This window comes from Ricinus communis, chromosome 10 (assembly GCF_019578655.1).
Source record: "Ricinus communis isolate WT05 ecotype wild-type chromosome 10, ASM1957865v1, whole genome shotgun sequence".
Lineage (NCBI taxonomy): Eukaryota > Viridiplantae > Streptophyta > Magnoliopsida > Malpighiales > Euphorbiaceae > Ricinus > Ricinus communis.
In genome coordinates this window covers 20683991-20708184 of record NC_063265.1, presented here as the reverse complement: position 1 = coordinate 20708184, position 24194 = coordinate 20683991, and the positions used below count along the sequence as shown (strand labels likewise).

Below are 24194 nucleotides of genomic sequence, written 5' to 3'. Positions count from 1 at the left end.
ATAGGACTTAAAATCGGAGTGCTGAAATTGCACCCTCCGCGACCTCGCAGGGAGTCCCATGCTCGTGGCAATAGGTTTCTTCTTCGCATACCGCACGACCTAGTGAAAGAGCCGCAACCTCACGGGGACTTTATGTTTGTTGATGTATTTCCAACATGTTCCTTCTTGCTTCTAGGCCCAAAACTTACTTTAATTAAACCTAAAACTTTTTATGTTTTGCTAAAATTATCTGAAATTATAAATTACTCAACTAAGTAAATAAATTTATGATGATCTTATCCAAATCACCATAGAACTAACATAATTAACCATATCAGACATTAAAATTCTATGCATAAAATGGGTGTACCAACATCTCATGTTTTTATTAAGGTAAAACAGAACTTGTATGCGTTTATTGTAAAACTAACTAAAACTAAATATTAATTAATTAAAACTTGTAAAACTTATATATGTTTCATTATGTATTGAAAAAATTTCTAACTTTTCATAAGATTTTCTCGAGCCAAATGATATGGATGATGGTTTAAGACGAGGTGGTGATGGCGGTGGGGAAGAGCTTTTTGCTTCGCACTTAATTGCCTAAAATTCATAATATCTAAAGAGCTAGAAATAAAATACTAATTAATTAAAATTAAAAACCAAAAATTAATAATTAAAAATACTAAAAATTAAATATACATGCTAAATTTATTGTCATTAGCTAGACATTGTGCGAAATGTGCTCAAATTGGTTGTGCATTAATACACTCCACCTCGTGGCCATAAGTCATTTCTCTCAAGTATGGCTTCAACCGATGACTATTCAATTGTGTCTTTAGTATTTTATAATTTCACCGCACTATGGGGAAATAGAGTCACTACTTCGAAAGGTCCATTCCATCTTTGACTTTTTGTAGAAAAAGTTTGGACGCAACTTAAATAATAAAATTTTTATTCCAAGAACAAAAGAATTATAGAACAAACTCTTAGTACTTTCTTTATATACGCAATATGCCTCACTATGTATCTCTTCAAATTCATTCAAGTGCAATAAGTGTTTTTTTCTCATTTTTACTCAAGTCCATATTTAGTTCTTTAATAGCTCAATAAGCTTTGTGTTCTAACTCCACAAATATCTGCTTATAAGGGCAAGCACACTAGCCTATACGGACTCATTTCAGTTAGTATTTATAAGCCGTGTGATATGCCAAAGAACATTATTCAAGTGTATTGCTCAATCTTTCCTTGATGGGCGAACTGATTTCTCAAGCACTAACTTGATTTGCCTATTGGTTACTTCCACTTGTCCTAATAATTGTGAGTGACAAGGAATTGTCACTCTATGAGTTACTCCATATTATTTCAGTAAAGCAATAAATACCTTGTCACTTAGGGGCAATTTAGCAGTTTTGTTATTTAAGAATTTATATCAGTTATTTATTTATGTTAATTAAGAGTTATAACAAGGAAGTCTTTAGAAAATTTAGGTTTATACCTCAGTTACACTTTTTCATCTGCATTTATCAAATGTTCCTATCTTTACAGTTTTCTATATAGTTTTTCATCACAAATAATTTAGTTTTAGTTTTTACTATATATCGATTTTCACTCTTCAATCCTCAAAAGCTTTGATCTTGAAATAAATAAATATGATCACTCTTCCTTATCTTAAAATCATACTAATTGCATATGTACTTTTATTATTTTATTTATTTATTTTATGCATATTATTTCTTCAAAATATTTATTTACTGTGGAGGGCTTTATCTTCCTAATAATATCAATTCCCCAAGCCGCAAGAAGCTACGGAGACGTCAGATTGTAAAGTTCAGTCGGGAGTAGATGACTCAGGTCACTATAGAGCTCAACACTCACGATATTTCCTTAGTAGTGCTATACAATCTTTTTTATTGTTAAACCAGTAATAAGCTTGATGCCTAATCTTTCTAGGTTGTTAATATGATGTTGTTCATGTGAGGCTCACTCATCCCTTTATATGTTTCATTACCACTTGTACTTCTACTCTAGTCACACGCCGGAATTGGACTCCTGAAGCCATCCTTTTTATATATAATCCTCTAGCCTGGATTCAAAGCGCATACCTACCTTTCCTTCACAGTTGCTTCTTATGAATATTCCATGTCTTCTATAAATAAATTTCTTCATATCGGAAAACCAAGATTTCTTTTGGTTTCATCCAGACTTGCATTACCATGATAATGAGGCACACCTAATTTTACAATCACCAAATAGGATAGGCAGTGCATCTAACATCTGGTTCTCATCTCGTGCATCTAACATTTGGAGAAGTTACAAACTAAATTTTGAGATAGCTGACATATTTTAACCACTCTTCTTTCAAGGCTTATTGAATTACTAGCATAGAGTCTTCGTAGACCATCAGTTGCTTTACTCATGCTTTAATCCAAATAAACATGTTTCATACTTCATTATGTTATTTGTCGTCCTAATTTTTTAACTATTGGCACCACCTCTCCTTTTAGGTCCCAAGGGTCGTCTCCCTTAATTCCACTACAACCCTACCTTAATTACTACTTTCTTGATGACGTACTCAATGTCTAACTCTGTCAGAAGTACCAACCATCTAGTCAGCTTTCTAATAAAAGATAAATATTCAAACAGCGGATATATTTTGAAATTATTTGCACCTTATAAAACTAGAAATATTGTCTTAATTTTTCTCGTAGCCTAACTTTGACTCATAAGACAAAAACTTCTTACTAAGATAGATCACATTAGACCTACACTGCTCTACCATTGCCCCCATGCTTCTAAGGCTTCATCAAATACTTTTTGATTTTGTCGAAAACTTTCTAATAATGCTCATCATACACCATTGTCGAAAGCTTTCACTAAACCATTGTGAGCTTGAAAATGAATCTTCTAATTCCGAATCGATCTCTATACTCCGTTGACTTACTATATACCTTAGCAGCTTTCCTAATGTCACTCCTTGTTCGAATTGAACCATCGGTTACCTTTCTGCTTGTCCTAAGAACCTATCAAGGGCCTTCATTTTCTTGTTTCAGACTTTACCATCATATCATTCACATATAATTACTACTGCTATCATGATATAATTGTATCCGGAGAATCCATCAATGAAAGAATACAAGAATATAATTGTTATCACATACACCTCCACTTGAAGCACTGTGAACTCATCTATATGAGGAAGGAAAAAATTATCCTTATGGCACGTCTTGTTCAGGTCCCGATAATCCACATATATTACCTTATAGTCGACTACATAAAAAAAAGTCAAGCTGGTCCGTACGGACGGACACAAGGGTACAAGAGCTGAAACAGGTTGAAAAAGTGCTAGAAGAAAAAGAATTGTTGGAACAGCTAAAGAAAAATAAAAAGATGAGCTATATTTGAGAGTTGTTGATGCACTCACTAAACCACAGTAAGGCTCTAATAAATTATCAAAGCGGTAATTGACAAAATCACCGGGATGATCACTTTTTCAAACGAGAATCTACCACTAGAGGTAAAAGGAAAGAAAACCTCATGTATGATAGTGGATGATATCCTTCACGCATACTCCCTAAACTGGAGATGATTGTAAAAAACTTGAAGAGTGTCAAAAGACTGGTTTACTCTGCTATGTTGTTTATTGGATCTGATGTGGTTTCATATTTTTACAGGAGATTTAGATAGAGATTCCAAGAAAAGTCCTTCTTTTTCTTTTTGTTTGTAACTGTGAATTGAATATTAAATAAAGAGATTAAATCAAGAAAAAGAATGAAAAGTTCGAATTCAAAGAATGATTCTGAACAAAGAAAGAAACGGAAAAATAAAAAAGTTGTATGAATTCACAAAAACTTTGTGGATAGGAACTAAAAAATAAATTGAAATATGTTTTATGATAGATTGACTAAATTAAGAAAAAATTAAAACAAAATAACATTGAAATACATTTTTATTGACCAATCATAATTGACTCCTAAGATCTATAATTGCCTCAAAAGATCCAATATTCATATATTATAGGACCTTTTGAATAAGAGTCAAGAAGATCTTATGAAAATTGATAAATTTGATTTTTTACGTAAAAAAACAAGTAGCAGACAAATAAAAAAAAGAAAGGGGAATTATTTGAGCAAATAGAACTTCTTCGATGAACTTTAAAAAAAAAAGAAACAATTTCAACTTTTTGAGATACTCAAATAAATAGAATAAGGTTAGTATAGAAAAATTGGTATTGATATGAGATCGACAGAAATATAGAAAATATATATTATGTGTCTAGAAAAAAGAAATCAAGTCATTATTACTGTTTATTGTTATTATTATTATTAGTGTGTAACTCTTATTATTATTATTGTTGTTATTGTTATTGTTATTATTATTGTTATTGTTATTATTATTATTACTATTACTATTACTATTACTATTATTAGTACTATTTCTATTACTATTATTATTACTATATTATTATTATTACTATTACTACTATTTTATTATTACTATTATTATTACTACTACTATTATTACTATTATTATTATTATTACTATTATTACTACTATTATTATTACTACTATTACTATTATTATTACTGTTATTCTTATTATTATTACTCTTATTGTTATTATTACTATTATTACTACTGTTATTATTATTATTATTATTATTATTATTATTATTATTATTATTATTATTATTATTATTATTATTACTTTTTCTTATTATTATTGTTGTTATTATCGTGAAAAAGTTTTATGGTTTCAAAACCATTTTTCAAAGAGGGAGAGAGAGACTATTCAAGAAAAATTTTATAAATATTTAAATTATGTTAAGATTAATGTTCCGTTTTTTATCTGGTTTGAAATTTATTGTAATGATAATGATATAGATTTTCCTTTTAAAAATCTTTCTACAAATGATAGAGTTTCTAAAACGTGGACTACAACCGTAGAAAACAAAAAAAAAAAAATCTCTGTTCATCCACCTTTAGAAGAAGTTAAAATAACTGTTCAAGATCAAGAAATAATTGCTTCACCTTTTAAAAAGATAAGCTCTGAAAATGACAACAAACCTCCCTTATTAAAAGATATAAGAAACGTCCAAAATCAAAATAATTATACAAACCAAATTCTTTTTACAATTGCTTCACAACTTGACAGGATAGAGACATTTAACATAAATAATCAACAAACACCTAGGCCAGGTGGCATACCTATGAAACCTATTTTTCAGCCTCACGAAATTCCTGAACAACAGTTAATTAAATTAAATGATAAAGATGAAATTTTAAATCAAATAAATTTAAAATTAGCTAATCTGTCTTTAAAAGATAAACCTTCTGTTAGCATGCTTAATTCTGAAAAATCTGAACAAAATGAAAAATTTGAAATTAAAGATTTAGAAAGTCAATTTGTTAATAATACTTTTGAAATAAATAAAATATACAATAAAAGAGAATACGACAAACCAAGAACTAGACACTATTACCCTAGACCTACTCCTCCGGATGTTTTGTTTGAAGAAAGAGTAAATTTTACTCAAGCAAAATATGATGAAGATTCTGTCTATGAATGGAACCTTGATGGCCTATCTGAATATCAAATTTTAAATATGCTTCAAGAAATGACCATGGCTTGTACTTCGTACAAAGCCAGATCTGTAAATAACACTGATAAAAAAATTACTCAAATGTTAATTTCTGGGTTTACTGGTCAATTAAAAGGTTGGTGGGATAATTACACCTCTCTAGAAGACAAATCAAGGATTTTAAATGCTAGAAAAATAGTCATTAAAACTGAAAATCAAACATCTGTTCAAACTGAGGAAGAAGATGCTGTGGCAACTTTACTTTTCGCTATTACAAAATGTTTTGTTGGTGAACCTAATCAATATCAAATTCGATCTTCTGAAATTCTTTCAAATTTAACTTGTCCTAAACTTCAAGATTTTCGCTGGTACAAATATGTCTTTTAACTAAAGTTTTTTCTCGAACTGATTGCAATCATAGTTTTTGGAAAGAAAGATTTATTGCTGGTTTACCTAAATTATTTGCTGAAAAAGTTAGAACAAGAATTAAAGATTTTTATGGAAATGCTATCCCTTATGATACTTTAACTTATGGAGAAATTATTAATTTCATTAATAATGAAGGTTTAACTTTATGTACTGATTTGAAATTAAAAACTAAAATTAAAAATGAATTTTTACAATCTAAAAAAGAATTAGGAGATTTCTGCTCCCAATATGGTTATGAACGCATTCAAGCTCCTTCTTCAAAAAACTAAAAAATATTTGAAAAGAAAATCTTCTAATAAAAATTATAGAAGAAATACTTTGAATTTTCAAAAACCTTCTTCATCCAAAAACATTTCTCAAAACAAAAATAAAAATAAAAATAATAAAAAGAAAAGTTCTCCTGTTTGCTATAAGTGTGGACGTGTTGGTCATTATACCTACACAGTTTTTTAAAAATATAACTGAAAAATTACATACTGCAGACGGTTCAAGAATGCAAATAAATTATAAGCTTTCCAAAGTTAAAATCTGTAATGATGGATTATGTTTTTACACTTCTTTTATCTTGATTAAAAATCTTTCAGCCACTGTTATTCTTGGAACTCCGTTTTTAGCTTTGCTTTATCCTTTTTCAGTTGACACTCATGGTATTAAGACTAGATTATTAGGAAAAGAAATTTGTTTTAAATTCATATTTTCTGAACAAGAAAAAGATATAAATGTTTTAAAGAAAAATTGTGTTTTTATTGATCTGATTAGCCAAAAGAAAAAACAAATTGCTTTTTTAAATAAAGAAATTTTATCTTTAAAAATAAAAGAAGATTTAGACCTCGATGAGACAAAAGCTAAAATAAAAAATATTGAAAAACTTTTTACTAATGACTTATGTGCACCTGTTCCAAATGCCTTTTGGAATAGAAAAAAAACACGTAATCTCTTTACCTTATGTTAAAGATTTTTCTGAAGATAATATACCGATAAAATCACATGCTATACATATGAATACAGAACTTGAAAATCATTGTAGAAAAGAAATTGATGAATTATTACAAAAAGGATTAATTCGTAATTCTAGTTCTCCTTAGAGCTGCTCTGCTTTCTATGTTTATAATGCAGCTGAAAAAGAACGAGGTATTCCTAGACTTGTAATAAATTATAAACCTTTAAATAAAGTTTTAGAATGGATAAGATACTCTATACCTAATAAAAGAGACTTATTGAAAAAACTTTACAATTCAAAAATTTATTCCAAGTTTGACATGAAGTCTGGTTTTTGGCAAATTCAAATTGATGAAAAGGATCGTTACAAAACTGGTTTCAATGTCCCTTTTGGTCATTATGAATGGAATGTTATGTCATTTGGATTAAAAAATGCACCATCAGAATTTCAAAGAATTATGAATGACATTTTTCATAATCATCAATCATTTACCATGGTTTACATTGATGATATTTTAGTTTTCTCAAATTCATTAGCACATCATTTTTCTCATTTACATAAGTTTTATAATATAATTAAACAAAATGGTTTAGATGTTTCTGCACCAAAAATGAAATTATGTCAAACAAAAATCAGATTTCTTGGACATGAAATTTTTGAAAATAATATTTTACCAATTTCAAGAGTTTTAGAATTTATTTCTAATTTTCCTGATAAAATTAAAGACAAAAATCAACTTCAAAGATTTTTGGGATGTCTTAATTATGTGTCTGATTTTTTCAAGGATATTAGAATTTTCTATAAGCCCTTATTCAATCGTCTTAGGAAAAATCCAAAACCCTGGACACAAGAACATACTCAAGTCGTACAAACCATTAAACAAAAAATTCATTATTTACCCTGTTTGCCTATTCCTCATCCAGATGCCTTTCTTATAGTAGAGGCAGATGCCTCTGATTTAGGTTTTGGGGGTATTTTTAAACAAAAGTTACCTGGTCAAATACAGAGTCCTTAGTCAGATTTCACTCTGGAGCATGGAATGAAACCCAATCCAAATATTCTACTATTAAAAAAGAGCTTTTATCAATTGTTTTATGTATTACAAAATTTGAAGATGATTTAGTTGGAAAATATTTTTTATTGTGTATTGACTGTAGTGCTGCTAAAAATATTTTGGAAAAAGATGTTAAATTTTTTATTTCAAAACAAGTTTTTGCCAGATGGCAAGCACTCTTGGGAATATTTGATTTTGATATTGAATATATAAAAGGTTCTTCAAATTCTTTACCTGATTTTTTAACAAGAGAATTTCTACATGAAAAGAAATCAAGCTAATCTTTATGGGCACTCCCATAAAGAAGAAATTATCGCCAGCTGATTTTGCGGCTAACAAGTCTGGACATTCTTCGTCATTGATTTCTACAAACAGGTTTGAAATTCTTGACAAAACTCCTTTACCTTCTACCCCTACAAAACCTTCAAACTTTTTACAAGCTGTCACCAAACCCGGTTCTTCTAAACCAGAACCACCTAAATACTTTACAAAACCCCAACAACAAATTGTTACCATTCTTGAAAATGAAATATTCAATGAAAATTTAGAAAATCCCAATTATCAGCAAATATTCCAACATATTTTCCCTTATGGACAATTCTTTATTCCTGAAAACTCCTACAAATTGAAAAAATTCTATGAACTTATCCTTTTAGATATCAACTCAATAGAAATTGAACATTCATTTGACCGAGATATGCCTGAAAGAATTTCTTATTCAAAATGTAGAATCTTGAAAGTCCTTACTTTAATAGATTGGAACCAAAACCCATATACTGCAAAGAAATTTTCAGTTACCTTTACACCCCCTTGTTACAATTATTTTGACTACCAAAAGGCCTGGTACAATACCTTTTACCTTCGAAATTGGAATCACTCTTGGTTCTTTATGTTTCACAAAACCAATTCAAAAAAATTTCCAAATTGGTTTTCAGATTGGTGGACATATTTTGGACTTTGCCCAGAAATCTTACCTGCTAAGATTATGGAAGGATTCACCATTTTTAAAGAAAAGTTACATGTTCTTAAGCATGACAAATTAATCATTTTTTCTGAAACCTTTAACCTACCTTGGATATTCTCCTGGCAATTCAAGGTAAAACCTTTCAAGCCCTCTCCTAATGTAAATTCTATTGCCTGCCTAATCCGAGAATATAGTGTTAAATGGTGGACCAATTGTAAGGATATTCAGGCCAATAAAGAAACGGTTCTGAAACATTTCTCTGGAAAGAATCCTATGATATCAGGGACAAGTCAATCTATAGGACAATTCAACTTTTTATCAGACAAAAGCAAAATTTTAGCAAAATTATCTAGAAATACTACAAAGAAAGAGTTTAAAGTAGCCTTGGAACAAGCATTATCACAAGTCTCTAGAGACAGTGATGATGAAGACTCTGGAAGCACTGGTGGACCTAATTACACTCCTCAAAATGAAGACGATTGTTATGGTCTTGATAATTATGATATTCTTTTTGACTAAATGAACAAGAATCTTTTCCTTTTCACAAATGGACAAAGTGGCGAACAAGAATCTTTTTCTTTAAAAAATGGACAGAACAAGAAGACAAAATAAGATGATAAGGATGGACAAAGTGGCGAACAAGAATTTTTTCCTTTTGACAAAGTAACTTAATTATTTATCTTTGTTATCTTTTGTAATAATATCACGGACTCAAGCTTGTTTGAAGTCCGAATAGTGATCTACTTCTTCTTATAAATAGATGTAAATTAGTTGAGGGAAGACACACTTGAACTATCTTTCCTACTATCTTTGTAAAATTCTCTCTTCAATAAAACTTTATATTATTCTCTTTCTTTTCTTCTATTATATTCTCTTTCTTTTCTTCTATTATTTCTCTATTATTAAGATCCTGCTCCGCACATGGTATCAGAGCATTAGTCACTAAACTTGTAATACTGTTTAAGAGAGTGTTGGTCAGCCTGGTTTTCCGTTGGTCAGCCCGTCTTCCCAGTAGTCGGTCAGGGTGGTCCCACTATCCTAAACATTATTTACCTGTTTATTGTCTTTGGTTATGGCATCATTGTTTTATAGTTTCAGTAATAGAGAAATGTCTTCTTCTTCTTCTTCTTTTTCTTCTCTTTCTGAATTAAATTCTGAAGAATTTACTGTTCAAGAGTCTAATATTCCTGAAATAGAAAATCAGTTACATAATTGGTCCATCCCTAAGCAAAACATTAATAGTATTTATCGTATTGGAACTTTTAATTTTGCACAAAATTATTCTATTAAACAAACTGAGCAAACTATTACTTTTAAATAAATCCTATGAAAATTTACATTTGATTTCATCATCTGCATTACATGAACATATTAAAAAGAAATTTAAATTTTTGCATATAGGCATGGTTCAAATTGCTGTTAAACCTTTATTTAGAATTGGTTTAGACATACCCATTTTTCTCTGTTTAAGAGATGCACGACATTTGAATTTTTCAAATTCACTTTTGGCTATGGCTGAATCAAATTTAGCTAATGATCCTGTTTATTTTAATTGTTATCCAAATTTTTCAATTTCGTTATTTGACTCAAATATTTTAGATACTTTAATTTTAACTGTAAAAACTAAAAACATGAATTTTGCTGAAAATTCTAGATCTATAGCTGTCATTTATAGAATTTACTATAAAGTAATGACGACAACTATAGATCCAAGAGCTAAAAATTCTTTAACAAGAAATGAAACAATTTTATTTGAAGCCAATCCTTTACATTCCAAAATATAAGTACCCAAAAGACAAAAATGGAATGAGTTATCTCAAGCTAGAACTTGGAATTTACAAGAAATTAATAAACCACAATCTATTGAAAATAATTCTAGAGTTTCACAAATTTTAGAACAATCTAATGGTTCTGTTCAAATAAGTTTTTCACCTACCTTTTTACCTTCCTCTAGACTTTCAACTTTTAAAAATTCTAGACCTTCTACACACACAACGAGTTTTCCAAATCTACAAGGAGTTGATTTTGACAATAGGATTCCACAACCTTTTTATATTGATTCTGTTAACATAGATCGAGATAAAAATTCAGATGAACCTGTTTTATCACCTTCAAGATCAACTATGGAAAACTTTTCAACTTTAAATATGATTTCTACTCCTTTTGAAATAGATAAACGTTTTTTACGATATGACTATTATCATATACGAAATCGTGAAAAAGTTTTATGGTTTCAAAACCATTTTCCAAAGGGGGAGAGAGAGACTATTCAAGAAAAATTTTATGAATATTTAAATTCTGTTAAGATTAATGTTCCGTTTTTTATCTGGTTTGAAAACCATTTTTCAAAGGGGGAGAGAGAGACTATTCAAGAAAAATTTTATGAATATTTAAATTCTGTTAAGATTAATATTCCGTTTTTTATCTGGTTTGAAATTTATTGTAATAATAATGATATAGATTTTCCTTTTAAAAATCTTTTTACAAATGATAGAGTTTCTAAAACGTGGACTACAACCGTAGGAAACAAACAAATAATCTCTGTTCATCCACCTTTAGAAGAAGTTAAAATAACTGTTCAAGATCAAGAAATAATTACTTCACCTTTTAAAAAGATAAGCTCTGAAAATGACAACAAACCTCCCTTATTAAAAGATATAAGAAACGTCCAAAATCAAAATAATTATACAAACCAAATTCTTTTTACAATTGCTTCACAACTTGACAGGATAGAGACATTTAACATAAATAATCAACAAACACCTAGGCCATGTGGCATACCTATGAAACCTATTTTTCAGTCTCACGAAATTTCTGAATAACAGTTAATTAAATTAAATGATAAAGATGAAATTTTAAATCAAATAAATTTAAAATTAGCTAATCTGTCTTTAAAAGATAAACCTTCTCTTAGCATGCTTAATTCTGAAAAATCTGAACAAAATGAAAAATTTGAAATTAAAGATTTAGAAAGTCAATTTGTTAATAATACTTTTGAAATAAATAAAATATACAATAAAAGAGGATACGACAAACCAAGAACTAGACACTATTACCCTAGACCTACTCCTCCGGATGTTTTGTTTGAAGAAAGAGTAAATTTTACTCAAGCAAAATATGATGGAGATTCTGTCTATGAAACAGTGGCTGAAAGATTTTTAATCAAAATAAAAGAAGTGTAAAAACATAATCCATCATTACAGATTTTAACTTTGAAAGCTTATAATTTATTTGCATTCTTGAACCGTTTGCAGTATGTAATTTTTCAGTTGTTTTTTCAAAACACTGTGTAGGTATCTTGAATACAATTTTGATCTGCTCGAGAATCAACTAAAGCGATTGTCTCGATTTTAAAATCATTTATAAGAATTCTAACAAAAATAAACCATTTATGAAAATTTACTCTGGTAATATGTGCTAAAAATTCATTAACATGAGAATCATTAGTATTTTAAGTAAACTGAGCAATTTCTTTATCTTTCCCATTTAGTTCCAATTTTAAGATTCTTTCTTTGAAATCTAAATTTTCATTTTTCAAATCATTAATTTCTTGTTTTATATTGTTTATTTCATCTTGTAAATCTTGAATATTTGGTGTAGAATTTCTAGAAGATTTCGGTTCAAATCTTTGAAAAATTTCTTTTAAGTTGTAAGGAATAGGTTCAGATTTTTGGGTTTCGTTATGCAAAACAATATCTCTTAATTTTAAAAAATATTTTTTTCTATATGAAGGATCATTTATTTTGTCAACTAATTCAAAAAGATCTGAAAGAGTTTCTTTTGATAAAACATTTAAAGTTGAATTACAACAAGGACCTGTATAAATTCCAGGACCCTCACTAGTTTCAAAATCAGTATTAGCAGAAGATGTATCACTTAAAACATTTAAATCGTTTTCTTCAAAATCACTTAAATCAGAATTTTCAGAATCTGTATCAGATAGTAAAAGATTAAGCAACTGATTTTTAAGTTTGTCAGAGACATCTAAAGCATTGATTTTTTCTTTCATCCTACACTGGGATTTAAAATGACCAACACACGTCCACACTTATAGCAAACATGAGGACTTTTCTTTTTATTATTTTTATTTTTATTTTTATTTTGAAAAATATTTTTGGATGAAAAAGGTTTTTGAAAATTCAAAGTGTTTCTTCTATAATTTTTATTAGAAGATTTTCTTTTCAAATAATTTTTAGTTTTTGAAGAAGGAGCTTGAATACGTTCATAACCATATTGGGAGCATAAATCTCCTAATTCTTTTTTAGATTGTAAAAATTCATTTTTAATTTTAACTTTTAATTTCAAATCAGTACATAAAGCTAAACCTTCATTATTAATGAAATTAATAATTTCTCCATAAGTTAAAGTATCATAAGGGATAACATTTCCATAAAAATCTTTAATTCTTGTTCTAACTTTTTCAGCAAATAATTTAGGTAAACCAACAATAAATCTTTCTTTTCAAAAACTATGATTGCAATCAGTTCGAGAAAAACTTTAGTTAAAAAGACATCTTTGTACCAGCGAAAATCTTGAAGTTTAGGACAAGTTAAATTTGAAAGAATTTCAGAAGATCGAATTTGATATTGATTAAGTTCACCAACAAAACATTTTGTAATAGCGAAAAGTAAAGTTGCCACAGCATCTTCTTCCTCAGTTTGAACAGATGTTTGATTTTCAGTTTTAATGACTATTTTTCTAGCATTTAAAATCCTTGATTTGTCTTCTAGAGAGGTGTAATTATCCCACCAACCTTTTAATTGACCAGTAAATCCAGAAATTAACATTTGAGCAATTTTTTTATCAGTGTTATTTACAGATCTGGCTCTATACGAAGTACAAGCCATGGTCATTTCTTGAAGTATATTTAAAATTTGATATTCAGATAGGCCATCAAGGTTCCATTCATAGACAGAATCTATCATATTTTGCTTGAGTAAAATTTACTCTTTTTTCAAACAAAACATCCGGAGGAGTAGGTCTAGGGTAATAGTGTCTAGTTCTTGGTTTGTCGTATCCTCTTTTATTGTATATTTTATTTATTTCAAAAGTATTATTAACAAATTGACTTTCTAAATCTTTAATTTCAAATTTTTCATTTTGTTCAGATTTTTCAAAATTAAGCATGCTAAAAGAAGGTTTATCTTTTAAAGACAGATTAGCTAATTTTAAATTTATTTGATTTAAAATTTCATCTTTATCATTTAATTTAGTTAACTGTTGTTCAGGAATTTCGTGAGGCTGAAAAATAGGTTTCATAGGTATGCCACCTGGCCTAGGTGTTTGTTGATTATTTATGTTAAATGTCTCTATCCTGTCAAGTTGTGAAGCAATTGTAAAAAGAATTTGGTTTGTATAATTATTTTGATTTTGGACGTTTCTTATATCTTTTAATAAGGGAGGTTTGTTGTCATTTTCAGAGCTTATCTTTTCAAAAGGTGAAGCAATTATTTCTTGATCTTGAACAGTTATTTTAACTTCTTCTAAAGGTGGATGAACAAAGATTATTTGTTTGTTTCCTACGGTTGTAGTTCAGGTTTTAGAAACTCTATCATTTGTAAAAAGATTTTTAAAAGGAAAATCTATATCATTATTATTACAATAAATTTCAAACCAGATAAAAAACGGAACATTAATCTTAACAGAATTTAAATATTCATAAAATTTTTCTTGAATAGTCTCTCTCTCTCTCCCTTTGAAAAATGGTTTTGAAACCATAAAACTTTTTCACGATTTCGTATATGATAATAGTCAGATCGTAAAAAAGGTTTATCTATTTCAAAAGGAGTAGAAATTATATTTAAAGTTGAAAAGTTTTCCATAGTTGATCTTGAAGGTGATAAAACAGGTTCATCTGAATTTTTATCTCGATCTATGTTAACAGAATTAGTATAAAAAGGTTGTGGAATCCTATTGTCAAAATCAACTCCTTGTAGATTTGAAAAACGTGTTGTGTGTGTAGAAGGTATAGAATTTTCAAAAGTTGAAAGTCTAGAGGAAGGTAAAAAGGTAGGTGAAAAACTTATATGAACAGAACCATTAGATTGTTCTAAAATTTGTGAAACTCTAGAATTATTTTCAATAGATTGTGGTTTATTAATTTCTTGTAAATCCCAAGTCCCAGCTTGAGATAACTCATTCCATTTTAGTATTTTGGGTACTTGTATTTTGGAATGTAAAGGATTGGCTTCAAATAAAATTGTTTATATTGCGATACTAATAATCATATTAAATATGAATTTTTTTAAGATAGCATATCAAATTAGGCTTGGCAATAGTGTAGAGATTATGTGACTTTAACTCACAGATCTAATGCATTCCGCAGTCCGCTCCTACACCTCAGGTGGAGCTGGCGAGAAGGCCGGATTATCTAGTCACGAAAAATACTCAATTAATAGACATTCTTAAATTTTCTAACTTAGACTCTTAGAATGGACTGTCTAAAATTAAATTAAACTTGAGGATGAAATTGAGAACCTCCCTAATTCTGAGACATTTACCCCAGGAAAAATACTTCAAATATTCAACAATTCAAACAACAGGAGCCGGGTCCCCAAACTTCACTATTTCCCAACTCCGCCACAACACATAATATGAGGCAGGCAAACTGACAGACAATTATTTTTGGCTCATAAATGTTAAATACTCAACACAAAACAATAAGCACAATTCTAAATCAAAGGATTTCCAAGATCAACGGGCCAGAGAAAATTACCGAGACGCTCGATCGCTCGGTCGACTCGCCTCCGGCCGCCGGAGTTCGATCGACGATCCGGACACATCATCGGACTCACAACGAAGCGCTGATGAAAATCCCCACTTCCGTTTTTCGATCTGACACCCGATCCCCACCTCACGATTCTAAACGGAGCCCGATCGCCACGTCCTCCGATCGTCCATCCTCCGCCGAACCTCGTCGGAAAAGCTGGAAAATGTAGCTACCATCACTTCACGGAACTCCTCCTCCGTACCAAAAGCTATTTCCGCCACGGCCGTCCAAGGACACCGGCTGCAACACTCTCTCTCTCTCTCTCCTACCCTCTCTCCTCTTCCTTTCTTCTATATCGACTTTTGACCCCTGAACTTTTCTTTATTACAATTTGGTCCCTCAACTTTCTTAATTACTTACAATTTCATCCTGCAGAATTTCCAAATAACCCCTAAACTTTTCTTTAGCCTTTCAATTAAGCCCCTATAATTTGGGCCAAATTAGAATTATTGAAAATGCACAATTATAAAAAATATCCTAACTGACATATTTATTTACAAAAATACCAAACTCATAAATTTCCATTAAAACCCTATATTAATGAAATTATACTTTTAATCCTCATCCAAAAATAATTCTCCAATTAAGTCCTACACATAATTAAATTAAATAATCAATTTACTAATTATTTTCCAACTTAAATTTTAATACCACTAGTTAATTAAAATACCAATTTCTCCAAAATGCTTTTATAAAAATGTCCTTTCCAGTATATAATTTTATTTATACATATACATATACATTGGGGAAAAATTAGAATAACCAAAAATATATTCTACCCTTCAAATAATTTACTTAATTAATTTCTTAAAGATCCAACAAATTGGGTATAGAAAAATAACTCATTTAATTGTCTAATATTAAAATTCAAAATTTGCATTTAAATCATTCCAATTAAACCAAATAAAGATAAAATAAATTAATTTAAATAAATACTCATTATTAAATATATAAAAATTTTGGGTATTACAAATATCAGTAATAATAAAATTAAGAATAATAATAATAATAATAATAATAATAATAATAACAATAATAATAATAATAAGAATAATAATAATAATAATAATAATAATAATAAGAACAATAATAATAATAATAATAATAATAGTAATAATAATAATAATAATAATAATAAAAGTAATAATAATAATAATCAAAGTAAAAGTAATAATAATAATGATAATAATAATAATAATAGTAAGAATAATAATAATAGTAATAATAATAATAATAATAATAATTAATAATAATAATAATAGTAATAATAATAATAAAATTTTTATTCTTATCTTACGATTTTTAAGGTTTTATTTTAATCAAAGTTGAAATGGTAAATTGTTAATAATGGCGATGTGATAATAATAATAATAATAATAACCATAAAAATAAGAATAAAATATCTTACAATCTTTAAAGTTTCATTATTATTATTATTACTCTTATTATTATTATTATTATTATTTTATTGTTATTTATTATTGTTGTTATTTTTATTATTATTATTACTGTTATTGTTATTATTATTATTATTATTACTGTTATTGTTATTATTATTATTATTATTATTTCAACTTTGATTAAATGAAATTTTAAAGATTGTAAGATAAGAATAAAAATATTATTATTATTATTATTATTATTATTATTATTATTATTATTATTATTATTATTATTGTTATTGTTATTATCATTATTATTATCACATCCTCACTATTAAGAGTTTATCATTTGAACTTTGATTAAAATGAAGTCTTTGTAAGATAAGAATAAAAATATCTACCACTAATGAAATTTAGAACATGTATAACATTAATTGATTTGTATGCTTAACTTTTTTTCTATTGGTTGTTATATTCTTATTATGGTACTATATGTACAGTAGTTAACTTACAAATATTTTATATATGTCAACTGTCAAATTAAGAATATGGAATATCCCAATTAAAGTTAAAGTCATAATTATACTGCCACTTAAAGATAGAATAAAATCTTAAAATTTTTAAAAATAAATATATTTTTCCATTTCAGCTAGATTTCAAAAATTAGAAGGTAATTAAATTGTACAATTAATTAATTATAATTATAATTATGACCTTGTATATAAAAAGAAAATAAAAAGAAGGCAATCTTAAAACTCTCTGTTCCAGAAGTGGAAATAGAAAGGGGCAACAGTACCGTCCGATCTCCGATAATTGCGGTAGATCCGGCGGTCCAGCAAATTGGTTACCTAGGACGCGGTTTTATGGGCTCCACATATCAGATTTCACAGTCAAACCACAAGTCTTTAATTCTTTTTAATATAATGAATATATTTTCCTAATTCAACTTTCAAATTTCTAATTACAATTGATTAATTAATAATCTTTTTATTTTATAAATGTATTTTCCGGAGCTTCCTTATAAAGCTTATCCCACTTAATTCTTTTTTAAAATATGCCATTTAAACTTTCTATTACTGGTTAAAAATCTCATGAATTTATTTTATACTATGGATGGTGAATGTCTTATTTTGATTATATCACTGCCTTATACTCTAAAAAAATAAATATAATAAATTTAAGAATTTCGAATTTGTAAGATTTAGTTACATTAATTTGAAAAAAAAAAAGGAATAATATTAAATGTGACATATTTTTACAAGTATGTGACAACTTTTTAATAAGACTTTCATGTAAAAATTCAAAATACTCCCATAAAGTTACATCTGTCTCTTCACAACTAAGGGTAAAATAAATATTTATTCTAACTTTCAATTGTTCCAAAAAGAAAAAGGAATTAGAATGAATTCTTTAATCATAAAATATGGTGTGCTTTGTTATTATATCACTAGGCAGTGGACACCTAATAAGTAATTTATGCCAACTCAGGCATGGTAATGCTGGAATACCAATCATGCCTTGCATGTTGTGGGTCCACCATATATCATTTTTACAGCTTAAAAGGGTAGTAGGTCATTTAATTATTGGATATGATTTTTCTATTTGCATGCCATGTGTTTTTAACAGAAGCAATCAAAATGAAAAATGCTTCCAAATTAGGAGAAGGTTAACAAAAGGGGAGGTGAGTCAATCAAGGCCAAGTCCATATCTCCCCTTCCTATTGGCATCTAATTCAACATCTAGAGAACCATTTTCAACTTTCAGAAAAACCAGCATTCAAACATGACATGCCTACTCATACATGGCTGAAATTTTGTAACATTTTTACTTACCTGGAATACCCGACCTCTGTAGCCAAGCACAACTCTGGGAGATCAAGCATTCTCTGTCTGAATTTGGACATCTGGAGGGAAAAAATTATTGCCCAATCAGATAAGAACCCAAGAAGTCCTCTCTTGCAAGCTTTCGAGAATGACTCCTAGCAAGCTTGAAAGTGAACCAGATTCTGATCATTCTATCTTATCTGGAAGCTTGTCTGTGACCACTGATTCACCAGCAACCTCTTATCAGAATCAGGATATTAAGAATAAGGGAGCAACAGAGTCAAGAAAGAAAGTAACGAAGTTGAGATCAATCAAGCTTGTAAAATTGCCAAGTTTGAGGTTTAGCACAAGACAATCAAAGATCCAATCAAGTTATCTATGTGCCTTGTCTAGTGATGCAGCAAGTTCAGTGCAGCCACCTCAAATAGATGCATCATCGCCGAATTATATGAAGACCACCACTTCATCTGATGCAAAGAAGGAGAGTTTGCAGGTAAGATATCAAAATTAGGAATCCACTTTTTATAATTGTAGCAATAAGAATCTTTTAGAGAAAAGGTTTTAAACCAAATATTGGCTTTCCTCACAGAAATCAGTAAGAGCTTTGTCTAGGCGATCCAGTTTTAAGCCCTCAAAGAGTTTGACAAGAGTGTCTAGTACAAAATTCAGGAGATCTTTGATGAGGAAGTCGTCTGGAGGGTCCGACGTAAAAAAGAAACTGAAGAAGTCAAGATCAATCAAACTTGGAAGGCGTTCTTCCGTTGTTTTACCTGATGATTCAGATGCATCGCCTGATCATTTGAAATCAACTGAATGTTCTGATGTAGAGAATACTTGTTTTCAGGCAAGTTTCCATAATTCTGAATCTTGTTTGAGTAGCAATGATGAGAGTAAGAGAAGTTCAAGTAATTTAAATATGAATATAGCTTCGGGTAAGAAATCTATTAGAGTCGTGACAAGAACATCTGTACTGAGGCCTCCAAAGGTCTTAACAAAAATGGCTAGTTTAAGAACCAAGAGGCTGAAGAAATCCAGTCAACTGCTCGACTCTACTGTACATAAAGCCACCTGTTCTTCAGCTCTTAAGGATTCCAAGATTACAGACCATCTTGAGCTTCAACCAGGAGGAAGTGAAACTGAAGGAATTTCGGCCACGAAGGTCTGCCCATATAGTTATTGCTCACTTCATGGTCATCAACGCTCTACTGTACCTCCACTGAGACGCTTTGTATCAATGAGGCGACGAATGTTGAAGACCCAGAAGAGTATAAAATTGGATAACCAAGTCTTTCGTGGTGCAAAGTGTTCTAATAACACAAAGAAGGGAATTCGGAGAAGTAAAACAATTGGCCGCAGAGATGCTTCAGTTCTAGAAACCGCGAATAAGAGCAGAGCAGTCACTTCAATCAGAAAAATGGCTGAACCAAAAGCTGACGTAAATGAAGAAAGCAGTAGTAATGGTGGAGATGGTGAAGACACAGTTCGTTCTGGAAGTTCTGCTGAGATTATGATTGGTGAACCATCACATTCTCATCTGCATTTGAAAGAGAACCTGCAAATGAGCAAATTTCCGACAGCAGAAAAGAATGATGTGCCAACATGTCTGTTGCAGAGAGAAACAAGTAAAGAATGCTCTCATAAGTGTACTCTAGATCATCCTGAGCACGTTGATTTTAGCTTAGAAAAGACTGAAAGTCCTAAACAGTGTGATATGCTGCCCTTTGATGAAAGTGCATGCTCCTGCCATGAGAAAGTTCCAGAGGATGGAATAGTCCACAAAGAAGTCAATGGAGATAGAGTTTCAAGTTTGAACTTGGACGTGTTCAAAGGTTATTTGAAACTGAACATTTCGCAGGAAAATACTTCAGCAGGTGTAGATAAGGAGCTGTTCAATGTATCCAGAAACCTAACCCAGAAGATAATTGTGGAATCAAAAGAAATCAATGGCATGGGTTCTTCTCCTTCGGCTGGAGAATTACTAGAAGCACAAACTGCAGCTGGAGAAGAAAGCAATGAAGATTCTTCTGCAGATTCTGAATCTGATCAAATCACTGATGTAGTAGACAGAACTGGAATCGGAAAGCAGAAAAGTATTGGCTTGTGGAACCTGATATATCAGCATATGGTATCAGGTATTGCTGAAGGAGATGAAATGCAGCCACCTGTTAACAAAATGAACAAGGAAGAACAAGAAGATGATGCAATGAAGAAACCAGGTCCTTTTTCAGATTTTTCTGGAGTAGATCAGAACATAAGTAAGATGGAGCATGATGGAGGCAGCCCACATATTCAGCTCTACCAACGCAATGCTATTAAGTTGGTACAGGAAGCATTTGATAAAATCCTCGCAGAAATTCCAGACCATGCATCTGATGATCAATCAATGAATGGCGGTACCACTTCAGATAAAGAACTCGCAGAAAAGAATCATGATGAAGGTAAGGAACTAAGCACAGTACAAGCTCAGAAAGAAATAAATTCCGAAGCAGACAAAATAAATGGGCCAGAAGGAGAGAAAGCAGAATCGAAAGTGGAAAGAAAAGCGAACCAGCAAAAACCCAATAGCTGGAGTAACCTCAAAAAAATTATTATCCTCCGGAAATTTGTTAAGGAATTGGAAAAGGTGAGGAACATCAATCCACGGAAGCCACAGTATCTACCTGGACAGCCTGAACCTGAAGGAGAGAAGATTCATCTACGCCATCTGGCCATGGGAGGAAGAAAAAATTCAGAGGAATGGATGCTTGATTATGCGCTTCAACAGGTTATTTCTACACTAGCCCCAGCTCAGAAAAGAAAAGTAGCCCTGCTTGTCCAGGCATTTGAAACAGTTGGTCCATTACCAGAAATCAGTCCAACGTCTAATGTAGCTGCTTCTTCACATGCAACTCCAGTTCAAACCTCTACTGCTTCCTCATATCAAAGGAGTTTTGAAACAGGGGAAGAAACCAGTTTTGAAATCTCTCTTTACAAAACCTTACACTGTGAGATATGTTCGCAAAACCAAGACCAAGTAGTCTGTGATTCCTGGACTGCAGAAAAGCACATTCCAGAGTCACTTTTAGAACTCAAAGAACCAAGTTCAGAATCTGGCAGCATCCATACAACACGTGGTAATTTGGCTTCTGACACCACAGCTGATCAGCGTTACTCAAATTCAGCTGATGTTGCAAGCACCTCTCTTGATGAATTCCTAGTAAAGGAAGAAGTTATAAAAGAAGTATGTTTGATTTCTGCTTCAGAAGTCCATGATTCTGATTCTGGTCAAGAGTTGGCATCCAATTATCAAATTAATGCAAGTGGTGAAAATTCTGATCAACTCAAAAGCCACATCCCAAAGACATTAGAAGGATCAATTGCAAGTAATAATGTGATGATTACTTCAGTTCCTGTCACCGAAATGGTCGAAGAATCTTATAAAGCCAAAGAAGTAAAAACTATGCTTCAAAATAAGTTCCTCCAAGCATTAACTCCACATGAAGAATTTAAGTCAAGTTCAGCTGATGTAGCATATGAAAAGCAGAAAAATGTGAGGCTATGGTCCTTGATATATAAGCACATGATATCAGGAAACGCAACAGTGCTTGATGAGGCAACAGACAAGGAAGAACAAAGCGATGATGCCAACACATCATATGGAAAACACAATGTCTTTTCTCATCAAAGACATCCTGTAAGAAGTAAGCATATAGAAATGGAGAATCACGGCACAGACAACCAAAAGGTTGACCTCCTGCAAATGGAAGCTATAAGGATGGTTGAAGAAGCAATTGATGAAATCTCACTTCCAGATAGTCAAGACGATTCACCTGACGATCAATCAGTCACCAAAGATAGTATTCCATTTCAGGAGCACCTTGAAAGGCAACCAGACGTACGAGGGGAGTATTCCATCTCAACTTCCATTCTTCCTACCAAAAAGAGCAATGGAGAATCCAAGAAAAGCAAAATGGAGCAGATGACACTAGATTCAAGGGAACCATGCCAAAATTCTGAGAAAAATAAAACAGAATTTGAGGAAAATAAACCTAAACTTTCAACCCAGAAGAGCTGGGGTAATCTGAAAAAGTTGATCCTTCTAAACAGATTTGTCAAGGCAATGGAAAAGGTTAAAAAATTCAATCCAAGGGAGCCGCGATTCTTGCCTTTTGACCCTGAAAAAGAGCCAGAGAAAGTTCAATTAAGGCATCAAGAAATGGAAGATAGAAAAAATGCTGATGAATGGATGCTCGATTATGCGCTTCAGCAGGTTGTTGCTAAACTAACTCCAGCTCGAACAAGAAAAGTGGAGCTGCTTATAGAAGCATTCGAGACAGTCATTCCTACCATTGGAAGTTAAATGTGGTTAATGACTGATTCAGTAGCTTATTAGATGCAAAATCCAAAAAGCTTGAAGTTATTTTGTGAGGTAAAAGCAGATCTAGTACAGAATTAAATTTTATTCATATCTACTTTATCAGTCTATAATTACTCGATGCAAATTTCAATTCGATGGAAATAGTAAAACAAGAATGTCTAAAAGAAACAAGGACATTTTAAACTAAAACACTTGACCTATTCTTTGTTGCAGGTGCAGCAACAAGAAGCTATGATTTGATATTCATTCCAAACAGCCCTGTAGCAAATTTAAATGGAGTTCATCATGCCATCAAGAAATACAGGTCAAGTAGATAGAAGCAAATCCAGTTTCAGTGGAGTTTGTAGAGGTGCATAGTCGAAAAACAGTTTAGTGGGTTTGGAGCTTCAAAGTACCTTAGAGAATAAGCTATACTAGATGTTTGTTTGGACATTCCATTGGTTATTCATTCTCCTTACTTGTGGAGAATTGTACAGGTCCTACAATATGTTTTTTGTACCTGGAGATATACATCCTATTTGTTATTCATTCACAGTACTTGTAAAGAAGAATGATAAGTCCTACTATATGCTTTTGTATCTGGGCACATTCTTTATGCTATTTAGTCATAGTGAATATTTAAGAAATAGACATAAGAAGTATCATTATTTCTATGCTTATGCCAGGAAAATCGTTAGTTTATGATAACTCCCACAAAACTCTTATCTATCCAGCGATTGAGCCGCAACAACTATGCCTATAGAGGCTACAAATTTTGAACAAAGAGAAGAGAAAATGAAATAAGAAAATATACCAATAATGTCGCTGGAGCTAAGAGGCTAAGCATTAAGCAACCCAGAAAAGAAAGAACCTCAGATTTTCTTTTCCAGCAAATTCCCAAATTCAGAGAGCAACCTAAAGGGATTCACAAGTATTG

At 30.6% G+C, this 24194-nt stretch overlaps 1 protein-coding gene across 1 annotated transcript; it reads left to right on the top strand.

The window, feature by feature from the left end:
• Positions 1-19069: 19069 nt before the first annotated feature.
• Positions 19070-23856, top strand: LOC8268025 (calmodulin binding protein PICBP). The gene is made up of 3 exons (XM_002530036.4): positions 19070-19414; positions 19511-23329; positions 23492-23856. Exons 1-2 carry the CDS (start codon positions 19070-19072, stop codon positions 23258-23260), a joined length of 4095 nt encoding a protein of 1364 aa, XP_002530082.2. The 3' UTR covers positions 23261-23329; positions 23492-23856.
• The last annotated feature ends 338 nt before the right edge of the window (positions 23857-24194 follow it).